The 27991-nt window shown below is 51.0% G+C and overlaps 2 protein-coding genes across 10 annotated transcripts; one reads left to right on the top strand and one right to left on the bottom strand.

The window, feature by feature from the left end:
- Positions 1–224: 224 nt before the first annotated feature.
- FNDC5 (fibronectin type III domain containing 5) lies at positions 225–15453 on the top strand. The gene is made up of 6 exons (XM_068172760.1): positions 225–518; positions 8782–8897; positions 9209–9407; positions 10892–10984; positions 12981–13114; positions 13743–15453. The coding sequence occupies exons 1-6, from the start codon at positions 440–442 to the stop codon at positions 13782–13784; spliced, it is 663 nt and encodes a 220-aa protein (XP_068028861.1). The 5' UTR covers positions 225–439; the 3' UTR covers positions 13785–15453.
- S100PBP (S100P binding protein) lies at positions 5186–27725 on the bottom strand. Of its 9 annotated transcripts, none has more exons than XM_068172754.1 (4): positions 26652–27725; positions 26365–26462; positions 25590–25694; positions 5186–5401 (listed from the first exon to the last, which is right to left on the bottom strand). In XM_068172754.1, exons 1-4 carry the CDS (start codon positions 27708–27710, stop codon positions 5284–5286), a joined length of 1380 nt encoding a protein of 459 aa, XP_068028855.1. In that variant the 5' UTR covers positions 27711–27725; the 3' UTR covers positions 5186–5283. The 9 variants fall into 9 exon arrangements, with proteins under 9 accessions (XP_068028855.1, XP_068028856.1, XP_068028852.1 ...); XM_068172755.1 differs by having other exon boundaries at positions 25608–25694; XM_068172751.1 differs by lacking the exon at positions 5186–5401 and adding an exon at positions 6169–7208.
- Positions 27726–27991: the final 266 nt, after the last annotated feature.

Raw genomic sequence — 27991 nt, 5'->3', positions numbered from 1 at the left:
CGGGACCCCGGCGGGGGCGGGAGGGGCGGCACGGGGAAACTGAGGCAGCGAGCGGGCCCGTGCTGGGCGGGGGGCCCGAGCCGCCCCCGTCCCGCCGCCCCCGGGGCCGGGGGAGGGACCGGAGCGGGGCTGCCCGGCGCTGCAGCGGGCGGAGCCGGGGCTCGGCGGGGCCGCCTCCCGGTCGAGCCCAGCCGTACCGTACCGTGCCGTGCCGTGCCGAACCGAGCCGAGGCGAGCCGGGCGCTGCCGGGCGGAGCGGAGCCGCGCCGCACCGGGCGGCACCGGGCGGCACCGGCGGCACCGGCGGCACCGGCGGCACCGGCCCCGGCGCTCTCCGCGGTGCTGAACGGCTCCGCCGCGCCCGCAGGACGCGCCGCCGGCGGGGCCCGGCCCGGCCCGGCCCGGAGCGGCTCGGCCCGGCCCCGAGCGGCCGCGGGGGATGGAGCCCTTCCTCGGCTGCACCGGCGCCGCGCTCCTGCTCTGCTTCAGCTACGCCGGTCTGCGCCCGGTGGAGGCAGGTACGGGCGGCCGGGCCCCGGGAGCGGCTGCCGGGATGTGGGGAGGGGGTTCGGTGCCAGGAGAGACCCCCGGGGGGGAGCAGCGTGAGCGGGCAGGGCTGCGCCGAGGGGACGGAGTTTGGGGGCGCCGGGACTTTGCCGGGAATTGGGTGCGGAAGAGGCGGCGATTCGGGACACGCAGCCCCGCGGCACCGGGCTCGGGCAGCGCCGGGCGCTCGCAGCCGGGCATCCCCGGAGAGGGAGATGTGGAAACGGGGAGAGGGAGCGGAGCCCCTCGCCCTGCGCTGGGCAGGGGCAGGGGCACGTTTTGGGCACCCCGGTTTGTGTCACGGGGCTGAACCGGAGTGGAGGGGGCAAAGCCGGGTCTGCTCTGCCAGTGCCCCTTCCCGGCTGCCCAGGGCCCAGCCGGGCTCTGCTGGGAGCCCTGTGAACGCTGGGGAAGCACCGTGGTCCCAGAGAAACCCCGGTGGCCCCAGAGGAACCACGGTGGCCCCAGTGGAACCCTGGTGGCCCCAGAGGAGCCACCTCTCCAGGGGCACTGCACATCCTGGCCACAAAAGCCAGGCCCCTCCGAGCTGAGCAGCTCACCTGGAGCGGGGGATCTTTGGTCAAGGCAGTGGTCCCTTGAGCTGGATCTAATTTTGGAGCTGCCAGGATGGACCCAAGGCCACTCTTGCCTTCCCTGCCCCCAGCTCCCCCTGTGTGGGTAAAGTGGGCAATGCTGGTGGAGCTCCCCAGCCCAAACCAGCCGAGGGCTGTCTCCTTCCCTGGCTGCAAGATGTTGGTGGAACAGCTGCTTTGATTTGCAGACTGCTGATTGCCAGGATATCTCGCATTCCAGGAGGCTGGGGGTGATTATTAGGGATGCAGAGCTCCAGGGAGTGGAAATTCCTTCGCTCCAGCCATCCCTAGAAGTTGCTGGAGTTCCATTTGGGCTGCAGCAAGCCCTGGATGCCTTCAGCTCTGCCACCCGTCCTTGGCCAGGCATCGGTTTCTGAAGTTGCTGTTTCACAAGTGCCAGATCCGGGGAGATTAATGAAACATTCCCAAAGGGAGGGAGCGACGAGGAAAACACCGCGGCACAATGGAGGCGTCTGCAATTGTGACAGCACTCGGGGTTTTCTGTAAACTAGGCCACTTCCCTGCTCTTCCTTATCCTTGGATCACCTCGGTTGGCATCTGAGAGTAAACAGGGAGTTGTGTCCCTGCCCATAACCACCTCCTGCTGCTGCCCGGGCCGGGAGGTGTCCGTGCCACGTTCCCGCGAGCTCACGGTGAGCTGTGTGACTTTGGTGTGGTGCCATGTACCCCCCACTGCCTCCTCCTCCTGTGTCCCCCGTGCCAAGGGTCCTGACGAGCTCTCCCTGCACCCAAGTGAGGCAGAGAAGCTGTGCTGTCCCTGTTTCCCAGAGCAGGAACAGAGGGATGAGGGCATGGAGTGATTTTCCCAAGGTCACACAAAGGTAGTGGCAGTGTCACCACCAGCTCCGTGTCCCCAGCCCTGCTGATGATGTGGCCACAAGGCCACCAAGGCACGCAAGCCAAGAGTCACTGGAAAAGCCCATGGGGAGGAAATCATTCCCAGGCAGGGATGGAGGCTCCAGGGTCTGTCCCCTTTGGACCCAGAGCTTGTGTGAGTGGGTTTCAAATAATTCCTGTCATGAGAGATTAAAGCTGCCATTCCCAGGAGGGACTGCTGCAAATTCCCCGTGGCAGTGCCAGAGCAAGGGCTGGCAAGTGGCACCGAGCACAGGCCCTGCTCTGAATTCAGGGATTTTGGCCAGGCAGGACCATTTTTTTGCCAAGGTGATGCCAAGGTGAGTGAGGAGGGGAAGCATGAGCAGGATGATGAGGTGGTTGAGAAATAATCTTCACACTTAACGCTCTTTGGCAACCCCAAATCCCACCTGGGTGGGTGATGCCCTCCCATGATTCCCACTGCTCCCGAAGGTCCCTGAGGAAACACTCAGGATGGCTGGCAAGTCAGGAATAGGATTTCATTTTGCCCTTGCTCTGCCAGCAGTCCCCTCATTAGGCTGAGCCGGGCTGGGCTCGGGGCACTGCTGAGGGCTCAAAGAGCAGCGGGCTGATGATGGAAGACCCCAAAATAGGCCACAGCCCCTGTGACTTTCAAACAGCCTCACTGCGAGGTGCCAGCCCGTAGAGCAGCTCAGGTCAGGTTTATTTTTGTGAGATGGAGAGCAGAGGTGACACACATCTCAGGTAAAACCTCCCCTGCCCGCACAGCTCTGGGCCAGCCCTTGGGACCAGGACAGGCTCCAGTTTTAGGAGCCCCTTCACAGCTCCCCCACCTCAGCTGCCCAAAAAGGTGCCAAACCCCCCTGGCTGGATTCTGAAGCGTGTCCTCACCCCCTGAGCTACTGCAAACCAGCCTCACCCCCTCCCCAGGCAGCACCCCAGCCTCACGGGGGGAAGGAGAGCAAAGCAAATGTGCCAATCTGCCTCCAGGTGCCGGTCCCCAGCTTGTCCGAGCTGGATGTGCTCCCCCGAGCCCGGGGAGCTGGGATCACCCGTGGATCAGGGTGAGCAACAAGCTCAGCACGCTCAAGAGAGCAGCAAAAGGTACCTCAGCAATTTGGAAACAACAAACCAAGCCACTGCAGCCCTTCCCTCCATCCCAGAGGCCGGGGAGATTCCTGGCTGGCTGTCGAGTGGCGTAAGCACTTTATTGATTTCTGCCTTGGGCGTGGGAGGGATTTAATTGGGATGAGGAGGTTTCTCACCCCAGTGTCAGGTTCTCAGCAGGGATGATGCTGTGAGAGGCAGCCAAGGTTGAGCCATGCTCTTCCAAATGCTGTCTCCTGCTGGGAATGTGCGTGTGGGAAAGGGAGATCCCTCCCAGAGAGATGTGCTTGCCATTATTAGCCACGCACTCCGTGGCAGTGCCATCCACATTCTGGTCCTGGATCCATCCTCACCCTTTGGATGTTCATTGCTAAACAAACTCTTGCTCGTTTATGAAGTGCCCAGGGGCTGAATTAGGGCCTGGATCGAGTGTAATTCACTTAAAAGCAGAAATGTATTGAGCAATGAGGCTGCAAACCTTTATGTGTGCAGTAAAAAGTGGGATACAGGAGCAGAGCTGGGCTGGGAGCAGGCGGCAAAATCCTGGGAGAGGTCTGGTGTCAGCAGCCAGCACTGTCCAAGAAATTCCCAGGCTTCCTCACTCCCTCTGATTGCTCTGATACTACAGAGGTGAGGGATAAGAGGAGCTAGAAAAGCCTGTGGTACCAAATTTTCCGTGGATATTTACATCCTGGATTAAACATGCCATGATGGAAACTACTTTGCTCCGAGTTGGCAACATTTAAACTCAAATTGTGGCACTGGGGAGACCTGAGAGAATCCTGCCTGTCTCTGGGACTCTCCAGTGTAGCAATATTCCTTCTTTCTGCCCCAGGGAATTCCCAATGGCTGGCTGGCCACAGTCTCTGTGCTCCCTGAAAAGGCTCCACACTCCTGGCAGCATTTCCAGCACGTTTGGGCAGCTGCTCGCTGGGGAATCAGCCACAGAGCCAAGGGGTGGGCAGGAGGGGGCTGGTGGCCTATTAATATCCCATTTTTATAGGGAAGTGAGCAGGCAGCAGGAAATAATTGCCTCTTTCCCAGCTGAAGAACCACCAGTTGGCCTCTCTGCTCTTTGAAATCTCAGGATCTTAGCAAACAGCTCTGCTTCCCGTGGGGCCGGGAGCAGGAATGATCCCTGCTCCCACACATTCCCCTCGGGCTCCCTTCATTAAAACCCTCGGGAATGCTGAGCCATGTGCCAGCCCTTCCTACACACCCCATAAAACCCACGAGCAATTACATCCAGGATGGGATCCATGCTGGGAGAGCACAGAGAAGCAGCAAAAGCAGCTCTGTGTGAATCCACACTCAGGGAAAGGACAGAAAACATCACATGGATTTTAGGGATGCTCCTTTCATTGTGGAGGTCATGTCCTTTCATCTCCTGCGACCCCAGGGAATGTTGTGGTGCAGAAATCAAGAGATGCTGGGAATGAAGGCTGGGATTCACTGCTTCCTGCAGGAAGGGGCAGCTGGAAAGCAGGGAATGAGCTGTTTCAGAGCCTCAGCTCACCAGACCATGTCCCTGGGGCTCTGAAGCAGCTCAAGCCTTCCCAGCAGGGAAGGAGCTGCTTGGGAGAGGAGCTGAGTGAACTGGAAAACGCTGGGAACACAGCACAGACTCAGAAAACATGCAATTCCAAGCACCTCCATGGGAGAGGTGAATTCAGGGGGTTTTGGGGACCCCTTGGCTGGAGAGATAAATCCAGAAATACACTTTAATTCCAGACCTGTGGCCTGGACTTGGCTGGCCTGAGGTGACCCCAAGGGTGTGATATTCCCACAGGTTCCTCCTTTCCTTCAGTGATGCCTTTGTGGCCTGGGTACCTCCCTGATCCTACCAGACTCCCCAGGGTTTGGACACCCCAATATTCAGCATCCTCCCCATTCCCAGATGACAGCAGCAGTTGGGTGGAACAAACCTTTTCCCTGCTCTTTTCCCCCACCCCTCCCATCCCTGCCACAGCTCCCACGTGGAATCCAACTCACAGGGAAGCAGGGGGGGCTCCTCTTCCTCGTGCCACTCGTGCCCATAACGAAGCCAGGGACAAGCTGTAAAGCCTGTGTGGGGTTCCTCCCTCTCCAATTAAAGTCCAACAATAACGAGGAAAACATTTAATGGAAGGCTGGGAGAGGTTCTCAGCATGGGGAAGGGATGAAGGATCATCTCCAGGGCTCAGGATTTCTTGGTGCACAGCGGGGGCTCCGACCTGCTCCTGCCAAAAGGGCCCCAGGTGCGGCAGAACCGGGGAGGGCTGGGACACACGGGCCTGGGGGATGGGAGATTTCGGATTCTGTGGGAAGGAAAGCAGATGGGATTTTAGAAATCCTCCGTTTTTAAGCTGCTATTCATGTTTAAAAGTCCAGATTTCAAGCTGAAATCATCAGGTTTTCCCTTAATGAGGGGTGGGGTGGTTGCTGCTGACATGAAAATAGGAATATTTTTCCATCTAAATTTGGGTAAATATCCTCTGCTAGTTTGCAGGGTGGGAGTTGCTCCAGCATCCTGCACTGGAATGAAGTTAAACCAGGAATCTTGCACCATTCCCGTACGGAGCAGACAAGGAATGTGCTGCCCTCAGCAGCTCTGGAGTAAACAGGCACAAAAATAAAAACCTTGATCCACAACCCGTTCCCTGCTATCCCTGCAGCATTCCCACCCTCTGTGCCCACTCCCAGAACACCAGCAGCTTTCCTGGCTGCCACAGGCACAGGAGCAAAGTTTCCAGGAGTTGCACATGACTCTAGAAGGAAACAAAAATTTGGATTTGGCACCTCAAGGCACTGCTCGAGCTGCTGACCCCCTGCAGCCAGCTGGGAAATTAAAGGAATTACACCTTTCCCACCTGATCTCAGCCAGGCTGGCACTAACAAAGAGCTGCAACAGGCCCAGGGAGCCAAAAGTCCTGTGGAATATCTTGGAACAGTGTTTTAGGTCTTAGGAAGTCGTGATCTCATCATTTCATCTCTTGGGAACAGGGAGAAAAGCAACCTCATGGATGAAAATTTTGGTTCCAAATTATTCCTGCAGCTCTGGGAGCAGGAAATTCATTTTCCTGGGTTTGTATATCTGTCAAACACGGTTTAATTCTCTTTTTAGTGTTTTTATGCTGGTTTGACACCGCTGATTTGGGTGTAGCGGTGCAAGGGAAGGCACATTGGGATCTGCTGGATTCCTGGATTTTAGAGCTGCTGACTACCCCATCCCTCTCTCAGGTATTCCTACAAAGAAAGTTTCTAGAATGTTCCTGACCACCCACTGCAGGGGATTTCTCCCTCGCCTCCATCCAGATTCCAGTTTTGGAGGCTTCAAGCTCTGGGTTTCAGCTTTGCCGAGTGCTTCCCTCCTGCCTCACAGCTCTCCACCCTCTCCCACCACTTCCCAGGAGAGTTTTTTGCTCTCCTCCAGCTCTTCAAGGTCTTCCCAACTCCCCCACATCTTATGCCATCAGGAAACTCGGACACTTTTTATGCTGTGCCTCCCTCAAGGTCACAAATTTCAAAGGGGACCTGAACACTCCGAGTGCTGTTCCCTTTTCCCAACTTTTTTCCGTGCTCTCTGCTCTCTGTTCCTGTGGGGTTAATTCATCTCTTTTCAAAGCCCTCCTCCAGCTGAAGCTGGCTAAGTCAGTGGTAGCTCCTAAAAAAAAAATAAAAATTCAGCTCCTAAAAATACCCAGGGAAGACAAGCACGGCGGGATTGAGCCGGGAAGGGCGAAGTGCTTGGCTGCAGCTGGAGACTGTTTTGTCTCCTATCCCTCAACTCCGTCATGTCCTCCGTATGTTCCAGCAAATTCATCAGGCATGACTCACAGACCTTCCCCGTGCACATTCCTGTCTGCTGACCGCCCCTTCCTAAAATTAGACTCGACTTTTGTTGGCTCAGTCACGGGGGAAGGTGAAGAGCTGCAGACCCACGTCCCTTCCTCGTGTCACAGCCGGCTTTGGAAGGGACTTTTATTCCAGGATGGGGAGGGTGATCTGTCTCCTTCCTCGGCTTGACATTGGTCCTGCTGCTGCAGGGAGGGTGAGGATGGTGAGGGATCCCATCCTCCAAGAGGATGGCTGGGGAATTCTGCCTCATTCCATGAGGGCCAGGCACTGGGAGATGAGAATGCTCTGGGTCAACACCAAGTCCATTGTTACTCCAGAGAGGAATGACATCCCTCTGTGGAATCAGAGACTTGCTGCTCCTCCTAAAGTCCTAAATTAGAGTGAATTCAGCCAGTCAGTGACTTTTTTTCTTACTGAGAATCAGTCTGGCTCGAATGGCTTCTCCAGACATTTTATTCCTAAGGCTCTACCTGCTGGCTGTGAAAGGAATGAGGGGTCATTGTGCCAAGTGACCTTCAGCTGGGGAATTCTGTGCTCCTCTGTTCCCAGGGGAACATTCACCAGGAGTGATGTCAGACACTGACACCACAGCTTGAATATTTTCAGCTCCATCCAGGTGGCTGGGAATGATCATAAATCCAGCAAGTGTCACTGGAGATGTGCACCCCTTTGGTACTGGTGACCTGTCCCAGCCCCAAAGGGGTGGTTATAATGAAATAAATGCATTAATTTCTATAAAATTTGGAATAAAACGGCTCTTCATCACCCTGTTGACCTCCTGGGGTTACTCAGAGCATTCACTGCTTTGGGTTCAGAACAAAGCTGAAGATTGTGAATGAAATTTAACCAGAGGAGTGGGAACAGAGTCCAGCTGGAAGAGCTGTGCCAAGCCTAGGAGGCAAAACCTTCCCTTGAGATGCCAGGAAGGGCTTTGGACTGGGTAGCTCCCTTGGGAAGAGGCTCCTGGGGAGGTTGTGCAGGAGCCCAGCTCTCCTTGGCAAGGCTGGGAGGATCCTGCTGGAAATTCAGCTGTGCTCTGGAACTGGGAATAAACACAGAGCCTCAGGCTCCTGCTCTCCTGGCCTGCCCTTTCCACATTACAATATCCACCGTGTCCTGGCAGCTCCAAGTGGATGCTCGCTGGATGTGCTCCGACATCAGCCACAAAACATTGTAAGGAACAGTTTCTGCCAGAGAAAAACAAAATAAACTCTCCCAGTTATTCCACTCTCGCGTTTCAAACCTCCAGAACGCTCATCAAAGCATTCGGAGTGCACACATCCATGGCAGAGCTGGAATTTCCTCCCAGCTGTCACTGTCAGGCTGTAACAGGGAAAAATGTGGCTGGGGAGGATGGCATGAATGAGCTGCTCAGGGCTCGGCTGTGATGTTCAAGAAATTCTTCTCAAGGGTTGGGTATTTCACACATGAAGCCATGGAATGGTTTGGGTTGGAAGGGACAGGAAGGTCAGCCAGTTGCACTCCCTGCCATGGGCAGGGACACTTTGCACTGTCCCAGCTTGCTCCGACCTGGCCTTGGACAATTCCAGGGATGGGGCAGCCACAGCTTCCCTGGGCAATGTCCACCACCCTCCCAGGGAAGGATTTCTTCCCTATATTTAACGTAAATTTCCCCTCTATCAGTTGGAACCCGTGTTGAATGTAACTCATATTCTCAGGTGACATCTCCTAGCTCCACCCTGGGAATTGATACCTGGAGTGCCTGCAATTTCCAGGTCACAAATCCAAAACAGATCCTGAGGAAGGTCCTTTCCCACTCCTTTCCTTGCCCTTGCTGTGTCTCCTGTCCCTGTAAAGGCTCTGCTCTCCCTCCTTGCAGACAGCCCGTCAGCTCCAGTAAATGTCACAGTCAAACACCTGAAAGCCAACTCGGCCGTGGTCACTTGGGATGTCCTGGAAGATGAAGTTGTCATTGGATTTGCAATTTCCCAACAGGTACCGTGCCTAGAATTACCCAGTTTCAGCCATGTCCATCTCCCCCCAGGTGCCCTTGGTTCCCAAATCCTCCGGCTGCAGTTTAAGCCCATTCCTTCTCGTCCTGTCCCTCGTGGTCCTGGAGGGGATTTGGCTCCCCCATCCCCTTTGCAGCAGCGCTTTGTGCCTTGGTGGCTGCAGAGAGGGAAGGATCCTGGTGGTTTCTCCACATCCACGTGGTGGGCAGGGCAGGAATCAGTGGCCTTAGGTGACAGCAAATGCACAAGGGGAGGCCTCTCCACCACTCTGTGCTCTCCTCTCTCGGCTTCCAGAAGAAGGACGTGCGGATGCTGCGCTTCATCCAGGAGGTGAACACCACCACCCGCTCCTGTGCCCTCTGGGACCTAGAGGAGGACACTGAGTACATTGTGCATGTCCAGTCCATCAGCATCCAAGGCCAGAGCCCTGCCAGTGAGCCAGTCCTCTTCAAGACCCCCAGGGAAGCTGAGAAACTAGCCTCTAAAAATAAAGGCAAGTGTGGGTGAGTTCCTACGTGGCCCCTGGGACACAGGGCTCTGCAGAGAAGAACCAGGATCCTCTGTGGTGAGAGGAGCTGGGAGAAACCCTCTGGGATAAATAAGATAAACACTCATGGGGCTGAGTGTCCTCTCAGCATGTGCTGAGGGGACACAAGGTGCCAGGGAGGTGCTGCTGGACGCGGCTGCTCCTTCTCCCTTCAGATGAGATTTAACAAAGTGAGGAGGAGGAGGAGGTTTGCAGCCCTGTGTCCTGCTCCCAGCAAGTGGAGAATGCCAGGGGGAATTCCTGGCCAGCCTATGAACTCATGTGGAACCAGCCCCCCTGGATGGCACTGGGCACAACACTGTGCTCACAGGGCACTTGTGGGATTCACGGCGCCTCCTGTGCTTGGGTTTCAGGGGAAAAATACCCAGAGGCTCCCACTTTTCTTCCATTTTCAATATTTCTGCCAAATCACAGAGAGCTGAGGTTGGAAGGGACCTCACCCAGGCAGGGTCAAGTAGAGCAGGTTGTCCAGGATCACATCCAGCTGCGTTTTCATTACCTCCAGGGAGAAAATCAGGCACGTCCTCACTGGCAACTCCTTCACTTGTTCCTCTTTAGCCAAACCAGGCTCTTGAGAGTTTTCTGTCAGCAAGAATCCTGCTCCAAAGAGGGCCTGGCAGCACAGGGCTGTGGGGACACCCAGGTCCCCCCCTGCCTGCTGAGGGCCTGGCCTGTTCCAGGGCTTTTGGCTGTGGTTCTGAGCATGTGAGTCCTTGACTCTCTTTATTAAACTGGTCTGGAGGCTGTAAATCCTGAATTTCTGTTTATCTGGTAGCACTAAGAGGAGCACTGCTCCTTTCCTAGGGGCCTGAACTGTAATCTCTTTCATGCTTTGAAGCCAAGGAAGCGAATTACGCCTTGCAAAAAGGCTCTGCTCCTTTCTGAATCCCAGGGCTCCGCTGAAAAATATCCTGCCAGGCTCTCCACGCTCCTGAGCTGGAGCTGCTGGAGCATGCCAGGCTTTGTGACAGGTGCAGATGGCACTAGCAGGGACAAGGCCAGCAGAGAGAGCAGCCATGGGGACAGATAACACTGCCCTGTCCCACTGCTCCTCCCGAGCCCCGTCCCCTCAGGGTGCCACAGGATGAATACCGGAATCTCAGACTGGTTTGGGTTGGAAGGGACATAAAACTTATCCTGTTCCACCCCCTGCCATGGGCAGGGACACTTCCACTATGCCAGGTTGCTGCAAGCCCCATCCAAGCTGGCTTTGGACAATTCCAGGGATGGAGCAGCCACAGCTTCTCTGGGAAATCAATTCCAGCCCCTCTCCACCCTCACAGGGAGGAATTCCTTCCTAAATCCTAATCCAAGTGCCCTAAGGAGTCTCAGGATTCTGCCCCTGCCACACTGACTGGGGTTGGTGGCACTCCTAAACCAGGCTCTGAGCTGGGCTTTGGGTCTCACAGAATCTCTTTGCCTCTGTGCAGATGAGGTGACAATGAAGGAGATGGCGAAGAAAAACCAACAGCTGCGAGCGGGGGAAATTCTCATCATTGTTGTGGTGTTGTTCATGTGGGCAGGTCAGTCCCAACTCTCTGTCAAAAGTAACATCCACGGGATATCCTTAGGAATGCCTGGCTGCACGTGGAATCATGGAAGAAACCCTTCCCCCCACAAAAATGATGGAGTTCTCAGCTGTAAGGGCACCTCAAGTTGGGCTTTGCAGCTCGAGTTTGGTCCAGCAGGAAGCAGAAAATGGATTTGATGGAAGCAATTCCCGATGGCTGATCCTGTAATCTCATTTTTTTTTTCCAGACTGCCCTGATTATGATGCCCTCAGCCACAGAATCATGGAATGGTTTGGGCTGGAAGGGACATAAAGATCATTTTGTTCCACCAAACCTTCCACCAGAGCAGGTTGCTCCAAGCCCTGTCCTGGAAATCTTCCAGGGATCCAAATATCCAACAGGATATGCCTTGAGTCCTTCAGATATTACAGGTTGCAGTAATTTTCTGGATATTATATGACTCCAAAGCTCAGGCAAAACAGAGTTTTAAGAGTCTTGCTCTCCACACCCACTAATTTCTATCTACAGTTACCGTTATAACTGATATTTATAATTTATATTTATGTTTTACTTATATTTACATTTAAATTTTCCACAGAAATTTCCCCATCACAGAAAGAGATGGAGGAATCCAGGTGACACTGAATCAGATCCATGTACAATATTTTTTTTTTTTTGCCCTTATTTGCATCTCCAGAGACTGGACAGCAATTATTCCTAAAGCCAACAATCACATGAAAACCAAAATGAACTTAGAAGATTTCCAGAACCTCTAGGCCATTATTTTTTCAGCATTTATGCCATGTTGTAGTTGTGCACATCCCAGTTTCAATGCCCTGCCAGGGAAAATAACCATGAATAATTACATGGGGTGACTGAACAACTGATTCATCTCCTGCTGTAGAATAATCTGAGACTCGGATCAGCTGGGAACAAAGAATTTGTTAATCCCACAATTTCCCTTCCAGACAAATTACTTACATTTAAAAAGCAACAGGGGTGTGGGGAGAATCTCTCTGCATCAAATTGGTTCTTTAAAAAGTCTCAATACACAAAAACCTCCTTCCAGCTTTTAACCTGTTCTGTATGACAATATTTGGGAAAATCCAAATGGAACCAGTCCGTGCCCAGGGCTCTGGACTGAGCCAAGCCCCACCTCTTGTGTTTCTGGAATTTTTCATGGCATTTTCCTTCTTTGTGTGCCAGTTTTACCCACGGAAATCACACAAGGAGTGGCTGTGGCAGATGTTAACACCTTTTCTCCTGGAATCGGCCATTTACCTACATTCCCAAAGAAAGAATTTGGGCCACTGTGTTTATCAGTAAAGCCTGGGGGCAACTGCCACGCTCGTTTTATAGAGCAGTTCATGGAGTGATGCTGGAAGATTTAAATCTATTTGGCTATTAAGGAAGATTTTTCAAGGAGGGAAAAGCAGCATCTGCCTGGATCCACTTCACCTACGTGTCTGGAATCCGCAGGCAGAGAGGTTATTTGGTGGAAACATCACATAAAAGCTTCTCACAGACATTTGCAGTCATCTTACGTGCCACGGCTGCCCCTGCTTCCCTCTCCACGTGCCTGGGTGTGTGGGGGAGGAAATTTCCACTCGCAGCTTGTGCTGGTGCCCATTTGCAGGTGCTGGCAGGTTCAGAACCTCTCTTCTGCCAGCTCCAGAGGACAGGGAGCAGAGGACAAGGAGCAGAGGACACATTTTCACCAGGCAGAAATTCCAGGAGCTCCAGTGCTCGCTGAACCGCGGGGTTGGTGTTGGTCGAGGTCCAAATGCAGGGCTTAAACCACTTCATAACAGGGAGGCTGAAATATAATTAATCTTCTGTCGTCCTGTCTAACTAGTTTAGCATGGAATTAAGGGAAGGGAAGAGCCAGAGGGCAGCCTGGCTGTGGTCTGGGAGGAACTGGGAATGCTGCCGAGGCTGGCCAGAGGGATCTGTGATCTCTGCAGGCTGCTGAGCTCCTTGGTGTGATGGTGATGCTCTCTCCCGGCAGGGGTGATCGCCCTGTTCTGCAGACAGTACGATATCATCAAAGACAACGAGCCCAACAACAGCAAGGAGAAAGCCAAGAGCGCCTCGGAGAACAGCACACCCGAGCACCAGGGCGGGGGCCTCCTGCGGAGCAAGGTGAGTGCCCGATTTGTGCTACATCAGCCCAAAAAAGCCTCGGTTAAAAATCCTCCCCCCCCAGGCGAGATGCGGGAAGGGAACACCTTCCACACCCACGGCTCTGCTGATCAGGACAGCAGCGCTTCACTCCCACCTCCAGGATCCTGCGTGGCCGCCAGAAATCAGATTTCAAGCCACGTTTCTGGATGATCTGAGCATCTCTGGGAGAAAAAAAAAAAAAAAAAGAGTGCCTCGGGTCCTCCCACAGCAGCACGTGGCAAAGGGGACACTGCTCCTGTAATTAACTGGAGAGTTAATGAGCAGGAGCCAAGATGGTAACACACACGATGTTGAAGTGTAAATAGGTCAAGCCTTTAATTTATCCCAAATTATTTCAATTCTTTTAACTTCCTCGTGTTTCTGTTCACATTCCCACCACATTTATTTAGTATTTTAAATAGTTCAGTGATTTATGATGGTTCAGAAGCAGTGATGAACCCCACAAGCCTAAAACCTCAACTCTGACCCTTTTTCATCATCACGAAGGGGTTGAGAAGGAGAATTTTCACGAAACACCAGCTGCAGACTGCACTGATGTGATTTTTCCCTTCTATATATCCATTTCTTCTTTTGTTTCCTCTCCTAGTTTCCAAAAAACAAGCCCTCAGTGAACATCATTGAAGCATGACAGCCTGACACCTGAGAGATGGACTCCATCCCTCGCTCTCACTCTGCCTCTGAGCCGTGATGACTGGGGAGGTGAAACATTGTCGGAGCGATTTGCAAAACATGACCTCGCCATTGTCACTCGCTGGCATCCACCTCCTCATCCGTGTTCTGCAAAACATCTGGCCAGGAAGGGAAATCCTACAAAAAAAAAAACAAACCCTGACATCCAAACAAAGAAGATGGAGAAGAATCAGTGATCCTGGAGTGATTCGTGAATCACCTGGGTTGGAGCAACATCTCCCACGCTCCTTTCCACGCTCACGCTCCATCTTCGGGGACAGTCTTCCTGGTTTTTGGGAATGCACAAGGTTCTGTTGTGTCTTTCTCTGGTCTCACTGTCACTCCATCCCGGCAGTACTCCCAGGCATCAGGCACATCCCCCTCCAAGCAGGAATGGAGGGAAGCTCATGGCAAACGCCAATGAGAAGCCAAATTTTGGCTGCAGTGTGCCCAGGCCTCGCTTCGTTCATCGATGTGTGTCGTGTAACACGTCTTGCAGGTGGGTTTTTCAAACAAAAAAGGCATCCCCCAGTTTCCATTTCCACCAGGAGAACTTCCCTGGCTGCCCTCCAGCCGGGCTGCAGCACATTCTCCACTGCTGCTGTCTCTCCTCTCTCACACTGGTGCTCTTCACCTCAGAAAAATCGGGGAACACTGAGGCACAGACCAACATGAGGGGACACCAGAAGCTGTTATTTAGCTTCCAGGATAATTTCAACCATTTTCCTCGTGGTATTTTCAGCTGGGCCTGAGTCCACCACCAATGGGATGAAAGGTCCATAAAAATGTAGCCAGTCAGCAAAAAAAAAAAAAAAAAACAACAAAAAAAAACCAAAACAAAACCCAGAAAAAGACAAAATACCTGATGATACCGGTTGCTATGCAAGGTCTCCCGGGGCAAGAGCTGTTAACTGTGGAAGGCTCTGGCCTGAGGGGCCTTTTCTGAGGGCTTAAGTTCTTAAAATGCTTCTTTTAGTAAAGTTTCTGTGTGGGAAGGGCTGGTTCTCCTTACACATCCCGCCTGACGTTGGAAGGCAGGAGTCTGCTGGAGACAGCCCTTCCCAAAAAGGGATGAGGATGGAGGGGAAAGGGGCTGGGCTTCTCCTCTCTCTTAGGAAGTGCTGGATGTTTGCAAGCTGACAGGATCCCTGGGGATTGCTGCTGCTCTGGAAAGCTGGGAGATGCAGGACCATGACATGAAAAAGATTTACTCTTTGTAGTGTGCCATGGGGTATCTGTATTTATTTAACTCCTCCACAAGACCACTCCACATGCACTTAGGGGATGAGGTAGGATCCGACTTGTTCCATCAAATGCCAGCAGAGGTTGGCCTGAGGAAGGCTTGGAGGAGCCTGGGTTGGGAGTTCCTGCACAAGGACAGCCTGGCAGTGAGGAGCTGCCATCTCTCCTCTTCCCCTGTCACCAGCTTTTCCCAAAGAGCTGGTTTGGGAAAAAGACACTGGGAGGTTCTCCTGAAGATGTGCTGCTTCCAGCCAGGCCAACCCCAAAGGTGGCTCCAGGATCCTTTGCCTGAACATACTCTTGCATCACCAAGAAGGAGAGGTCACCACCTCTGATACAGACAGAGCAATAAACATTTTATAATGTACAATAAAAGATTAAAGGCATCTCTTGTGTCCTTGTAATGCCTGAATTTAATTTTTCATATTCACCTGCTTTAAGCAGCCCACACACCCTAGAACTGGGGGACTTTGTATTTCCCAGACCTAAAACCTAAACAGATCTACAAAATAAAATATTTTCTCAGTGTCTGGGTGGAGAAACCCAGGGAGGTTCAGAGTTGGTTCTGGCCGCAGGACAAAAAAAAAAAACTTGCACCATAAATAGCACCCCAGCCCTACCTAACAAAATTCTTCAGCCACGTCTGTTATCTCCCAAGGAAGAAATAGCATTTGGAATCCACAGCCCTGCAAAGGGAGATTTAGGACAGATGGTACACCATGTGCAAAATGATAAGGGAGATGCTCTCTCCTAATCCAGGGGCAGACAGCCCTGAGAGAGCTGCTCCAGAGGAAATGCAGCCTGGTAATTTGGCAGGTTTGGGGGTTGTGTGGCTGTTTTTAAAGCCACTTGTCCCTGGGAATTCAGATCATATCCCTTTTTTTTTTTTCCCCACAGTTGTTGTTCCCTAGGGACAGGTTTAAGCTATTTCTTTCTTGACAGAGATGTGATCACTCATTGGCAGAACAGAATTAAATTTAAAGTGTCGTTGTGGGGCAGAGTTCAATATTGACATGTGGCAGGAGGTGCCAGGGTTATTTTGATAACCTGCAATTGATAACCCATAACTGCAGGCTTGGAGAGTAAGGAAATGTTATTTGTGAGGAGAAAGAACTATTGGCTGGCAGAATTCAGCTCAGACAGGGACTGCAAACCATTCAGTTCAAGTGATTCCCTTCAAGGAAAATCTTCAGCCACTCTGAATTGAAGTGATGGAGCAAATCCACACTTTAGGAAAAGGTTATAGGAGAATAAAGTTACTTAAAACGCTGCTGTTCTGAGGGTCATAAACATCAAAGCTTTAACTGCTGTCTGGGCATTAAATTCCACTGTAACCCATGAGAGTCAGCCACTGCGTGAGCTCAACCCTAAACCCATCTTTAGAACAGAGACCTCACTCCCATCAGCAGCTGCCAAGAGATACTCCTGAGGTGTTTTACAGTCAATAAAGGCAAGAGAACAAGCAAAAATAAACCCAAGACACTGAGGGAAGTCATGCTGGGCCACAGCACCACACCCCCTCCAGCCCACCCACGTCCCCCCGCGTGGTTTTGCCCCGACTGCTGATTTTGACTCATTGTTGGAAGCGGGAGCTGCAAAAAGGAGGTTTCAATAAATACTAAAAAGCAGCAAGTGGGAGTGGGCTGCTGTGCCAGGGATCCCAGAGAGGCTGATTCCCTGCCGATCTCTGAAAGCAAAGCCCTCCCAGCTGGCTCGGGATGAATCCCATTGATTTCCAAGAACCAAGTGAGCAGAGATTTGGGGCACAATAGGAGCAGGGAGCTGCAAACAAAACCCTTTGCCAGCACACCCAGGGCGTGTTTCGAGTTAAGCACCGCTCTCCTCCCTCCTTCCCAGCACTGTAATATTATGCCTACAAGTACAATTTAACCAATAGATTCCTCCCCCACGAGTTTAGCAAAGAAGAGCCGCGGGAGGAAGTGTGGAGCAAACAATCCTGCACAGCGTGTCCTTCCAACTCACAACACAGCCCCAGCCGCTTGTCACCCCCTCCCCCGGGCCACCAGGCACCGGCACAGGCTCCTGCTCCCAGGAAAACGGCAACACGAGGCATTTGGAGTCGCTGCCACTTCAATAGAAACCGAGGAGGAAACACCTACACGGAGGAAAGTGTTAGCACAATCTCAGCTGGTGATGGAGATGCCAAGGGAGAGGAACAGGCTGCTGATGGCAGTGTTTGCCAAAGATGGGAGAGGTGACATCACTCCAAAGCCAATGTCACAGCTGCACATCCATTTTCCCCGACAAAACACGGCAACCTCGGCGAGGCCTGAGCTTCCCGAGGAGAGAGCTGAAGATGACACCATATGTTCCACCAAATGTAATTTCCCCCAGATTTGCAGCAAAAAAAAAAGCTTCCTAACGACGTGTAATGAGCTATTACAGCCTCGTCTGGAAGCAGAGCTGACCAAATTCAATCAGCATTTCCATTTGTTAAAAAAGCTGCCCGATCAACGGGCTTGTTATGCTAAAATATCTTCTGTTTGCTCCACAAATCTGGTGTCTGTTGAATTGTCTGGTGACCTCAGGCATTAAAATGATGCTGTTCCCCCTTGCTGGGGCTGCAGCCCGCAAGTCTCGAGGAAAAAGGAGTTGGTTTCTCCTTCAGCCTCAATTTTGGTTAAGTAAGTTCCAAATGAAGAATCTTCATTATTAGTGACAGAGCCGGGGAAGGCACAGCTTGAATTTCAGATTCCCAGATGGAAGCAGCAAAGCTGGCAGCCAGAAAAATCCTCCTTTTCCTTGGAATCTGGGCACGCTGGATACAGAGCCATTGAGTGGCAATGATGACGGAGCCCCACGATGCCATTTGACACTTTGCAGCATCCTTGTCCATTTGAACTCACAAAACCCTCACCTTTAATGCCACCAACTGCTAAATAAAATCTATTTATACCATCCAGACCTGATCCGCACCTAAATATCCCCCCAAACCAAAGGGAGAATTTTATCAGCTTCCACTATTCCCCATTTGAGGATGCAATTTCTTCCTCCTTACAGGCAAGAGCTGGCTCATTTTTGAGGGGAAGGCAGAAAAAAAAACAACCCACTCACAGTGGTTTCATTTCAGTCTCATTGTTTTCCAGCTGCTGTTGGCTGGCTGCAATGCATTGATGAACACTGTTAAATTTTTAATTGTGCGGCATTTCATCAGAGCTCACGCAGGGCCTGCACAAAGCCAGTTTTATTCCAGTTTTTATTGCTATCACTGGGTTCTACTACAGCAAAAATCATCAGCAGGGCCCTTGGCTACTCTCTAACAGCAAACACACAGCAAAACACTCTGTCCTCCCATGGAGGCTTAAGCCACAATCCCTCCCTCCTCTCTCCACCATGCAGATGTGAATCACTTGCAGTGTCAAAGGAGGAAATTCGCAGCCCTAAATCCTTCCCAAAGGGCAGAGCTGCTCCATGGCAGAGTTCTGCACTCCCAAAGAACACAAACCCGAGGGGATGGAGCACCCCTGGAGACACCATCAGCACCTCCCTGGCATCATCAGGAGCTGCTTGCTGAGAATTTCCATCCCTGGAAGTGTCCAAGGCTGGGCTGGACAGGGATTGGAGCAAAGTGGGGTAGTGGGAGATGTCCCTGCCCTGACTGAGATGATCTTTGTGTTCCTTTCAGCCCAAACCATCCTGGGATTCCATGGACATCAGGTGAGATTGTCCCCAGACTACAGGTAAAGGAGTTCTTTCCCAAAGAACTTAATTTATGGGGTTCACATGGCTTTTATGGTTTAAAAGCCATGAACCACCACATGCTGACAACTCTCACTGCTTCCAAGGGATTTCTCCTTCTCCCTCAATGCAAAGCTCTCTGTAAATAAAATTTACAGAGGTAAAACTCACCTGAGAGGTTCTGGTGGCATCAAGGACCTGACCCATCACAAACCCCTGACAGTGGCCATGCCCCAGCCCCAAAAGTGCTGTCCATGGGTTCCTTCCTGCCTGGATTCTGTGATATCTGAGAGTTTGTGCAGTCAGGTTCTGCTCCAAGCTTCACTGCTCATCCTTTGGACAAATTACTTCCATTCTCCCTGTCTCAGTGATTGCACATTCAGGGCAGGGAGAAACTTTGCCTGTTTCCCAAAGCCCTGTCCCACAGAATATAATCTGTGAACCACAACGTTAAAAAAACTTCAGTACTGAGCCAAAATTTTGATTTCTTTAAGATCACATGAGCCAAAAGCATCTCCAAAAATAGTCAGATTGCAATGATAAAAATATGAGATGATTTGCTGCCTGAATAAACTTAATTTGCTCTCCAGAATTCCACTTATAAATACCTAAAGGAGTCATAAGGCCCTGCTGGCACCCCTGGGAAGAACATTGAGAAGATCAACCTATCCACCTCCAACTCATTTGGAGTTGCTCAGTAGCACAGAAAAGAAGAAAATGACATCTAAAAGCTGCAAAATATTTATAAACTCTAGTGCAAATCTCATGAAATGCTTTTGCAGGAGAAGTTACAAATTAAACTCCAAACCACTGAAAACCAGACCAATTAACACCTCTAAATGCAGAATAAGAACCAGCACAGCCCCTCAGCAGCAAAATCCAAAGGGCTTGCACTGGAAGTCTTCAGGAATTCTCTGGAAATTGTGGTGTTGGGATTTGGGTAATTTCTGCAAAAAAAGTTAGCAAAAAAGTTAAGACAAACACGAAAGGAGCATTTGGATGAGGCTGGAGCAGCAGCAGCTCTGAAAACAAATCTCCATTTCCTTGGTGCTCGCAGCTGGTACCTGATTTTCTTGGTAGGAGCTTTTCAAAGTGAAACCACATCCTAAGAAAGCACCTTGAGAAGTGAGAACATCAAAGCTCCTTTCAGGAATTCTGCCTGGTGCTTCATCCCCTTCTTTGCAAAGCTCCTTCTCCCTGGCCCACCACAGGCTGAAGGTTCAACTTCAAACAAAAAGGAAACTGTCCTCCCAAAGTGCTGCACCCACCTTAAATCCTCTCATTTGCATGCTCCGAAATAGCAAGACAAAACCCCACCAACTTTAGGCAGCCTCGGAAAAGCAAGATTAAAACCCAAACTACTTCAAGGGATTTGGTTATCTGCAGGCCTCAGAGTGCTACAAAGCTTTGCCCCCTCTGTGTTTTGAAAAAAAAAATTTGCTACCTTATTTTGATCTTGTTTATGCACAGGGATGAGCCTAACTCAGGAAATCACATTTCTGAACTGAAAAACCATCTGGTTTTCAAAGCAAAATCCAACCATGGGGGTCACTCCTGCAAAACCACTGTCCAAACATCTGGTTTGGAGCAGACCAGTTGCCTGGTACTGGGTTGTCACCTCTGTCACAGCACAGACAGTTTTATTTTCACTGCTCAGCAAGAACAGGCAGTGACCAGAAGGGTTCCAATCAAAGCAGCTTGCTCTGGATTCCACTCAGAGCTCAGGGAAAGGCCAATTCCCTGGAATTCTGCCCTTCCCAGGGGCTCCCAGCACAGCACAGAGCGTGTCCTTGCCAAGTCCAAACTCCAAGGATTTTCCATCCTGCAGTCATGCGATGGATGTGAATCACAGCTCCTCTCCCCAGCAATCCCAGCCTCCTTCATGAACTGCAGGATCAGCTCCTGCTTACCCAAAGGAACAACTTCTTGCCAAAAACTGATACTTCTAGAAGGGATTTTTAGAAGTTTTTCTTGAGAAATCCACGGGCTGTTTGGGAGGACGGGAGGTTCTCCAAGGCAAATTCTCACTGTACACAGCAGTTCCCATTGTCTGCAATAAGTGTAGATGAAATCACAACTTTATTTTACACATTTTGAGCCTTCCTACATCTCAGTTCCCTCACTTGGCCTTCTGAGTCAGAGGTGAAACAGGTCATAAAAACAGAGGGAACATTTCCTACTGCCAGGAGTGCACTTTTCACCCCTGAGGAGAGACAAGGACTTGGACAAACTTGCACCCTGACTCACTCCAGGAAAAGATTTGAGCTCCTCTCCAAGAGGGGAAGTCCCAGGGGCAGATTAATCTCACCAAATATTTGGAGGAACTTATCCCAGTGCCTCACCACCCACCCCAGAGCTCAGAGGCCTTTTGGCCGGAGGAAAGGGGGCTGGAGAAACTCAGCTGCCATAGGACAGTGCTTAAATCCTTTGGAGTTCCTTGGGCACGTCCTCATTCCTTCCACAGCAGTCAAGACCAAACTACAGATTTGGGATGAGGTTTCCAGCCAAGTTCCACTCATTTAGGAAGCAGAAGCTCTGATTATTTCAGCTTTGTCACTAGAGAAGCCCCTGAACCAGGAGTTTCCCACTCTGAACCCAGGGAACTTCTTACTCCCCTCACCATAAACTTAGAAATCCACTTTGTCAATTCTTACCCCATCCCACATCTCTTGAAATTTAGGGTTTGGAGGTGGATTTCATTTGCTTTGAAGTGAAATCTCCCTGCTGAGCTCAGCCACTAAATGGAATTCTTCCTTCATGTCAGCACAGCTCCAGCCCTGCACCTTCCCTGCCCACTCTCCCTCCAAGCAAAATAAATTTGGGCAGGTAAAAACTGCTTCAAGATTAAGTTTTCTTTCTTCCCCTCAGCCAGCTCAGCATCAATCAAGAGACCAGAGTCTTTCAAGGCCGAGTCTGCTAGCAAAGAGTTCATTTGTATTTCACAGATTTGTTTCTCCATCTGTTCCCTGACACTGCTCTCCCTTTCCACCACCTTAAACACACTGTCTGGTTTTTTTAAGATATTGATCTTTGTTATTACAGTAAAACCAGATGGTTTGTGCCTCTTTATAAGGTATTTCCTCCTCCACTCCCTTTGATTGCAGGGAGAGCCAAGGAAATACTTTATCAGGTTACTGGCAGGTTGTGAGAAGTCTGATAAAATTTTTGGAAGCATCAAAAACCTCTAACAAGCACACCAAGCCTCAAGTTCCTGATGGAGTCCTGGTTGGGAAAAAAAAAAAAGGGTGGAAGTCAGAGAGGAGCCAGCTCAGCTTCCCAGAGGTGCCTGGAGCAGTGGAAGGTTCCCTGCTCATGGCAGGGGGTGGAACAGGATCATCTCTAAGGTCCCTTCCAACCCAACCCATTCTGTGATTCTGCTCCAAATAACAGAGTTTTAGGAGCCTCATTATTTGTGCAGTTGATCCAGCCCCAGAATTGCCAAGGAGGATCTCATCAGGAAGGAAATAATTCCATTTACTGCTGGATAAAGGACAATAACAAAGTGCAAACACTGACAATTGGTCAGCTGGCAGAAATCTTGTGTGGTCAATTATCGGCCCCCCCATTGCCAAGCAGATGCTCAAATCACAGCTCATTTTTACATCTGCTCCAGCACAGCCTCAGCCGCATTTAAATTCTTAGGGGAAGCTGCAAATAAATGAATATATTAGGATTTAACAGCATCTAGAAAGCAGAATGAGAGGAAGCACAAGTCGAGCCACGGGGTTGTCTCCCAACACACTGGAGATGGCTCAATGTGAGAAGTTTATTCTGAATATAAAAGGATTTTTTTTCCAACTACTCAGTGTGACTTTTAGCACTCAATCACCCCATATAAGAATATGAATGAGACATATGCAGATATAAAAGTTGATATATGAAAAATGGATTTGGTATATATGGAAGTTGTATTTATATATACAAAAGTTCTATTTCCTGCAAGTGCAAGGCACCGTGCAGATAAGGGAAAAGACAAAATCTCTCCTGTAGCCAGCTTGGAATTCCCTCAGACAGCACAGCAGCAAGAGCCAGGATCCAAGGAAGAACAGACAGATTACATAAAAGATGGGATAGCAAAGCAAACATTACCCTGAGACAAATGCCAGGAGATTTGCAACTCAAAACAGAGCTGAAGATTTGCAGCAGCAATATATTAGTTACTGCTTCCCAGAAGGAATTCCCTTGCTGGCTCTAAACCTGCTGATTTTCCTTCATGAATTCCTTGGGATCCCTCAGCATTTCCTATGCAAATGACACAGCCAGGACACTGCTGCAGGTCCAGGTGCAGGGGCACAGCACCCAGGGCACTGCCAGCCCACCCAGGAGCTTCTCACCTGGGACAACTGGCACAGCCCACGCTGTCTGTCGGGCTGAATTCCAAGCCTACAGCTATTTGCAATAAGAAAGGTTTGCACTAATAAGAAAATCAAATAGTGTGCATCACAGACAATGTTCTTCCCCAGCAAAAGAGAGCTCGGTTTCACTCGGCAGCCTCGCTCATTTAGAGCTCCTTGCCTGATTTTTTGTGACTCACAACATACGTCTTGCATTTTTAATTTGAAAGCAAGAGAAAACAGGCCATTTTAGCTCTCCATGCCTCGTCCCCTCTGCATTACTTATGCTGGATTCATGCTCTGGAAGCAGCCCTGTGGCGATGCAGCTGTTCCTGCTGCCTGCCTAAGTGCAGGCTCCACACACAAAACTGTCAGCTCCTTGTGCCTCGCAAGAAATGACAATTATTGCACCCATGAACACTCTAAATAACCACAGGCAGCCATGGCTGGAAGCTACCAGAATATTTTGCCTCTCAGAACATCCCAGTCTGATGCCTCAGGTTTTAGTTTTTCTGTTTTTCACATTCTGTGCTGCTTTAGGGGGTGGGTCTGAGCTTCATATTAGGGGATGGTGAGCTCTTTGCACAGAGCAGGGAGACAAAACAATTCCTGCTCCAGCTGGGGACCAAGGACAAATTATCCACATCTCAGGCCCAAGAGCACAAACAATGTGGGCTGAAGAGAGAAAAACAAGAAGGATGGGACTTCATAAGCTAAAGCTATAATTGGATAATTAACTCCGATATGCAAATGGAGCAGAATTTATAAAAGTGAGAGACCCTGTGACCAGGTGTCCATTTTGTGACCATTTTGGTTCATCTTGGGTGTAGCCCTGGCTGGGCTCTTGTGCTGCCCTAAGTGCCATTGAGGCCTTCAATAAATCCCTACTTTATTCTTTAACTCTGTCCAGCCTCTGTTCTAGGTCAGCCTCCACAAGGCCTCAGTTTCTGGCGACCACAAAGGGACAGAAGGCACCTGGAAAACCCCCTGGAGCAGAGCCACAGGAACACTCAGCTCTTGCTCCTCCACTCCTGCAGCTGCAGTCCGGAAGGTGTCAGAGCCCAAGAACCCTCGGAGCCGACAGAGACACGTGAGTAGAGGAAGGGATATTCTGTTTAGCACCTAAGCTAGGTGTGAAGGGTCTCTTGGAGCCCAGGTGCTGATGGTGCTCTCCGTGTCCCCCACTGGCAGTAAAGGAAGATGCTGTCTGAGAAGCGGGGTCGGATTGCAGCGCTGCTGCCAGGGAGCCAGTGGTGACTCCCGTGCTGCGACTCTGAACGGTCACGGGTTCCAATCTCACCTCTTCCTCTCCCTCTCACCCTGTTTTTTTTTTTAATTTCTACTCATAACTGTTAAAATATGGGGTGTACATTCTCCTGCGAGTGTTGTAGTAATAATATCCCTAGAGTTGTCCCTTGGGATTAGTACTGAAAAACTGGGGAGACCTTACCAGAGGGGAGCGATTGTTTTTAAAATCCAAATTTATAAGACTCTCAGAAAAGATCTGGCACCACCCCCGCCCCCCATGAGCTGAAATCCAAAATTCTTTGCAACACCTTCCTTTGCACACCCCCGCAGTCGCTGGCTCTTGGATGACACCACTGAGGCAACACAGAGAAGGTGTCAAAAATAAACCCAAATCTCAGCACTTGAGCTCAAGATTCCCCCAGTCTGAGTCCAAATCTCAGCACTTGAGCTCAAGATTCCCAGTCTGAGTCCAAATCTCAGCTCTTGAGCTCAAGATTCCCCCAGTCTGAGTCTAAATCTCAGCACTTGAGCTCAAGATTCCCCCAGTCTGAGTCCAAATCTCAGCACCTGAACTCAAGATTCCCAGTCTGAGTCCAAATCTCAGCTCTTGAGCTCAATTCCCCCAGTCTGAGTCCAAATCTCAGCTCTTGAGCTCAATTCCCCCAGTCTGAGTCCAAATCTCAGCACTTGAGTTCAATTCCCCCAGTCTGAGTCCGAATCTCAGCACTTGAGCTCAAGATTCCCAGTCTGAGTCCAAATCTCAGCTCTTGAGCTCAATTCCCCCAGTCTGAGTCCAAATCTCACCACCTGAGCTCAAGATTCCCCCAGTGGGAGTTCACAGGTTTCAGGGAGGTGGTGGAGTCCTGGAGGTGGCACTCAGTGATAAGATGGGCACTCGATGTTCTTGGAGGTGTTTTCCAATTTTGGTGATTCTGGGATAGTTGTGAACTGACAAAACCAAGTTAAGCCCCAACAGAACAAGGCAAACCTCAGCTCTGCTTTTCCCAGGGAATACAAACCTGCTTTGGTAGCATTCCTGATTTTCCACATCAAACCCCGTTCACAACATTTCCCAGGTGTCTGTAAAACTCCTCTGAGCCAGCCCTGGAGCCAGGCTGAGTCCTGTGCAGGCATTTTGTGCATGGCAGTGCACAAAAGTGTCACAGGCACTTTTTATTCCCCTCTGAAGACATCAATTTTTCCCTCCCCACCAGCCTCATCCCATCCCACCTGGGGGTTACCTGAGGTAATAGCCACACTTTTCCTCACTTGGACTGGCACAGCCTGGAGAGAAACATCTCTTTTGCCCAGGCTGTGTTTCTGAAATGCAGCTCCGTTGTTTCGGCCTTGAAAATAATAAATTGTGTTAATTTTTTTAGGTTATTTGTTAAATTAGGTTACAGTTGACAGAGAGGGCAAAGAGAAAGAGCCCTGCAGAACTATGGCAGATGTGACATTCTTGTAGCACCGTTCTGGGATTGAAAAAATGAAAGTTTTTATTTGAGCAAGGCTGCCAAAGATCAACCACGCCGAGAACAAAGCAGCTGAGCCACCCAGCCGGTCACTGCCCTGCTGACCACAACGGGAACCCGCAGGGAGCTCTCAAAGGCATAAAAAGCTCTTTTTCACACAACAGCGACGCCCAGAATGAGGGGGGAAAGCCCCGATGTGCCGCCTCCAGGAGCGGGGAAGAGCAGGAGCAACATCGCGACCCGCTCTGCTGCTGCCACCTGCAGGGAACGGCTCCGGGCGGAGCAGCCGGAGCCAGAGAAGCACAAACATCCCCCCTCCTGCCCGCAGACCACGGCCCAAAACTGCCTGACCCACCTCCTTTCCCATTTCCCGATATTCTTTCCCCTCTTTCAGTATCTTACAGGGTGAAATATTTATTGTTTCCCTGCTATTTCAGTGCAACTTAATTTAAAAATAGAAATAAACCCAGCAATATGTGGCCAACAAAGCAGTGGAGGGAACAGTTGGGATGGTTTTTAAAGTGCAGATTTCCTAAGAAATTACCTTTCTTCCTCCTCCTGTGGGACAGGAATTACTTGGGCACTTTTCTTCCCACTGGGTGGCTCCTCCTGCCCACTCTGGCCTACAGCTGTGTCCCTTAACTGGAAAGGGAAGGAAAAAAGGGATTAACAAGTAATAAAACTTTTCCATTTAAGTTTTGCTTACAGATTTATATAAAAATCCACTCGAAAACCTCCCCTGTATAAACACAGCACTTGCGTGCACACGGGCAAATCCAAAGGGATGGGATTAAAACCATTCAAGTTCCAAGAATGAAGATGTGAGTTTACTTTAGTGCTGCCTGGTGGCTGCTCAGCTCCTGTGGATTTCCCTTCAGCATCCTCTGGAGAGCCTGATTTCCTTGACAAACAGCTCGTGGTTGCTTTGGGAAGTTGTTTTTTGGGTGGCAACACAGATGCTGGGCTCTCATCCCCTGTGCTCTGGCCACAGGGAAGGCTGGATGAGGGCACGGATTTTCCCAGGCAATCCTGAGCCAGGCTTTCCTGGCCTTTAGGCATCACCCTTTCTGAGGACTTTTCAGGGATGCAGCTCCCAGCAGCTGTGGAATATCCCAAGCAATCATCTATCATGGCATCCAAAATTTCTCTTTCCAGGTTGCTTTCCCCCAGAGCCTCATCGGCGCAGGCGGCGGCGAACGGGCTCAGGCTCAGCAGCTCCTGCAGGTCAAGGTCCAGCTCCTGCTGCAGCCTCTGGGCCTCATCCAGAGCAGCACTGCCACTCAAAAAGCCAGGATCACACCCAGAGCTGCCTGAGGGGTGCTCCTGGGGTTCCTTTGCTTCCTCGGTGACCTCCGAGGCCGCCTTGCTGAGCGATGTCCCCGCGGTGCAGCCGCTGCTCTCGGCCTGCTCGCTCTTTCCGCTCTCACTTTGGCTCAGGTGGCTTTCACCAGCGAGGTGCTGCTGCTCAGCTTCCATGGAATCATCTGCCAAGATTTCCTGGATCTCTTCCTCGGTGTAATCAAAGGGAGAATTCCCTTTCTCACTGCCTGACAGCTCCAGCAGGGAGTCGTCCAGCTCGCTGTCGTCGAAGCACCGGCTGATGTCCAGGGAAATGGCCACGTCGTCGTATTTGGACACGGGCAAACTGGCCCCGAGCTCATCCTGCCCACTCTCATCCAGGAAAAGGGAGCAGCCAGAGCCTGGGGAAGGGAACAGAGCGTTCCCTGCTGGAATTGGAGTGCTGCAGTCACGGCTCAGCACACAGGCTTTCTTAGCTGACTGCAGGGCCTGCACCTGCGCTGTGGAATCCGACAGCCTCTTGGCCCTGGGCACCGGCTCCTGCCCGGATCCCTGACGGAGCCCGGGGGAAGGAGGGCAGCTGTCTGCCATGGCTCCGTGCCTTCCTGCAGCTCTGCTTCCAGCTCTAGAGGCTCATCTGCTGCTGGTGGCCTTTGATCAGCCCTTCCAGAGGAGGAATCAGCAGGAGCCAGCTCCAACCTGCCAGCAAAAGCAACATCCTCAGTGAAAGGAGCTCAGCTGTATCCCAAAAATGCTGGAATTTAACAGGGAAGGCAAAGCCACCACAATTTGATCTCTGTTCTTGACTGTTTTAGGTCCCAACCAATCCTTCATCCCTGAGTGTTCCCTCAAGCAGTGGAAACCCCAATGAT

Source organism: Anomalospiza imberbis, chromosome 25, assembly GCF_031753505.1.
Source record: "Anomalospiza imberbis isolate Cuckoo-Finch-1a 21T00152 chromosome 25, ASM3175350v1, whole genome shotgun sequence".
Lineage (NCBI taxonomy): Eukaryota > Metazoa > Chordata > Aves > Passeriformes > Viduidae > Anomalospiza > Anomalospiza imberbis.
Note: the sequence above shows the minus strand (reverse complement) of the source record. Positions and strands in the feature narration are given on the sequence as shown.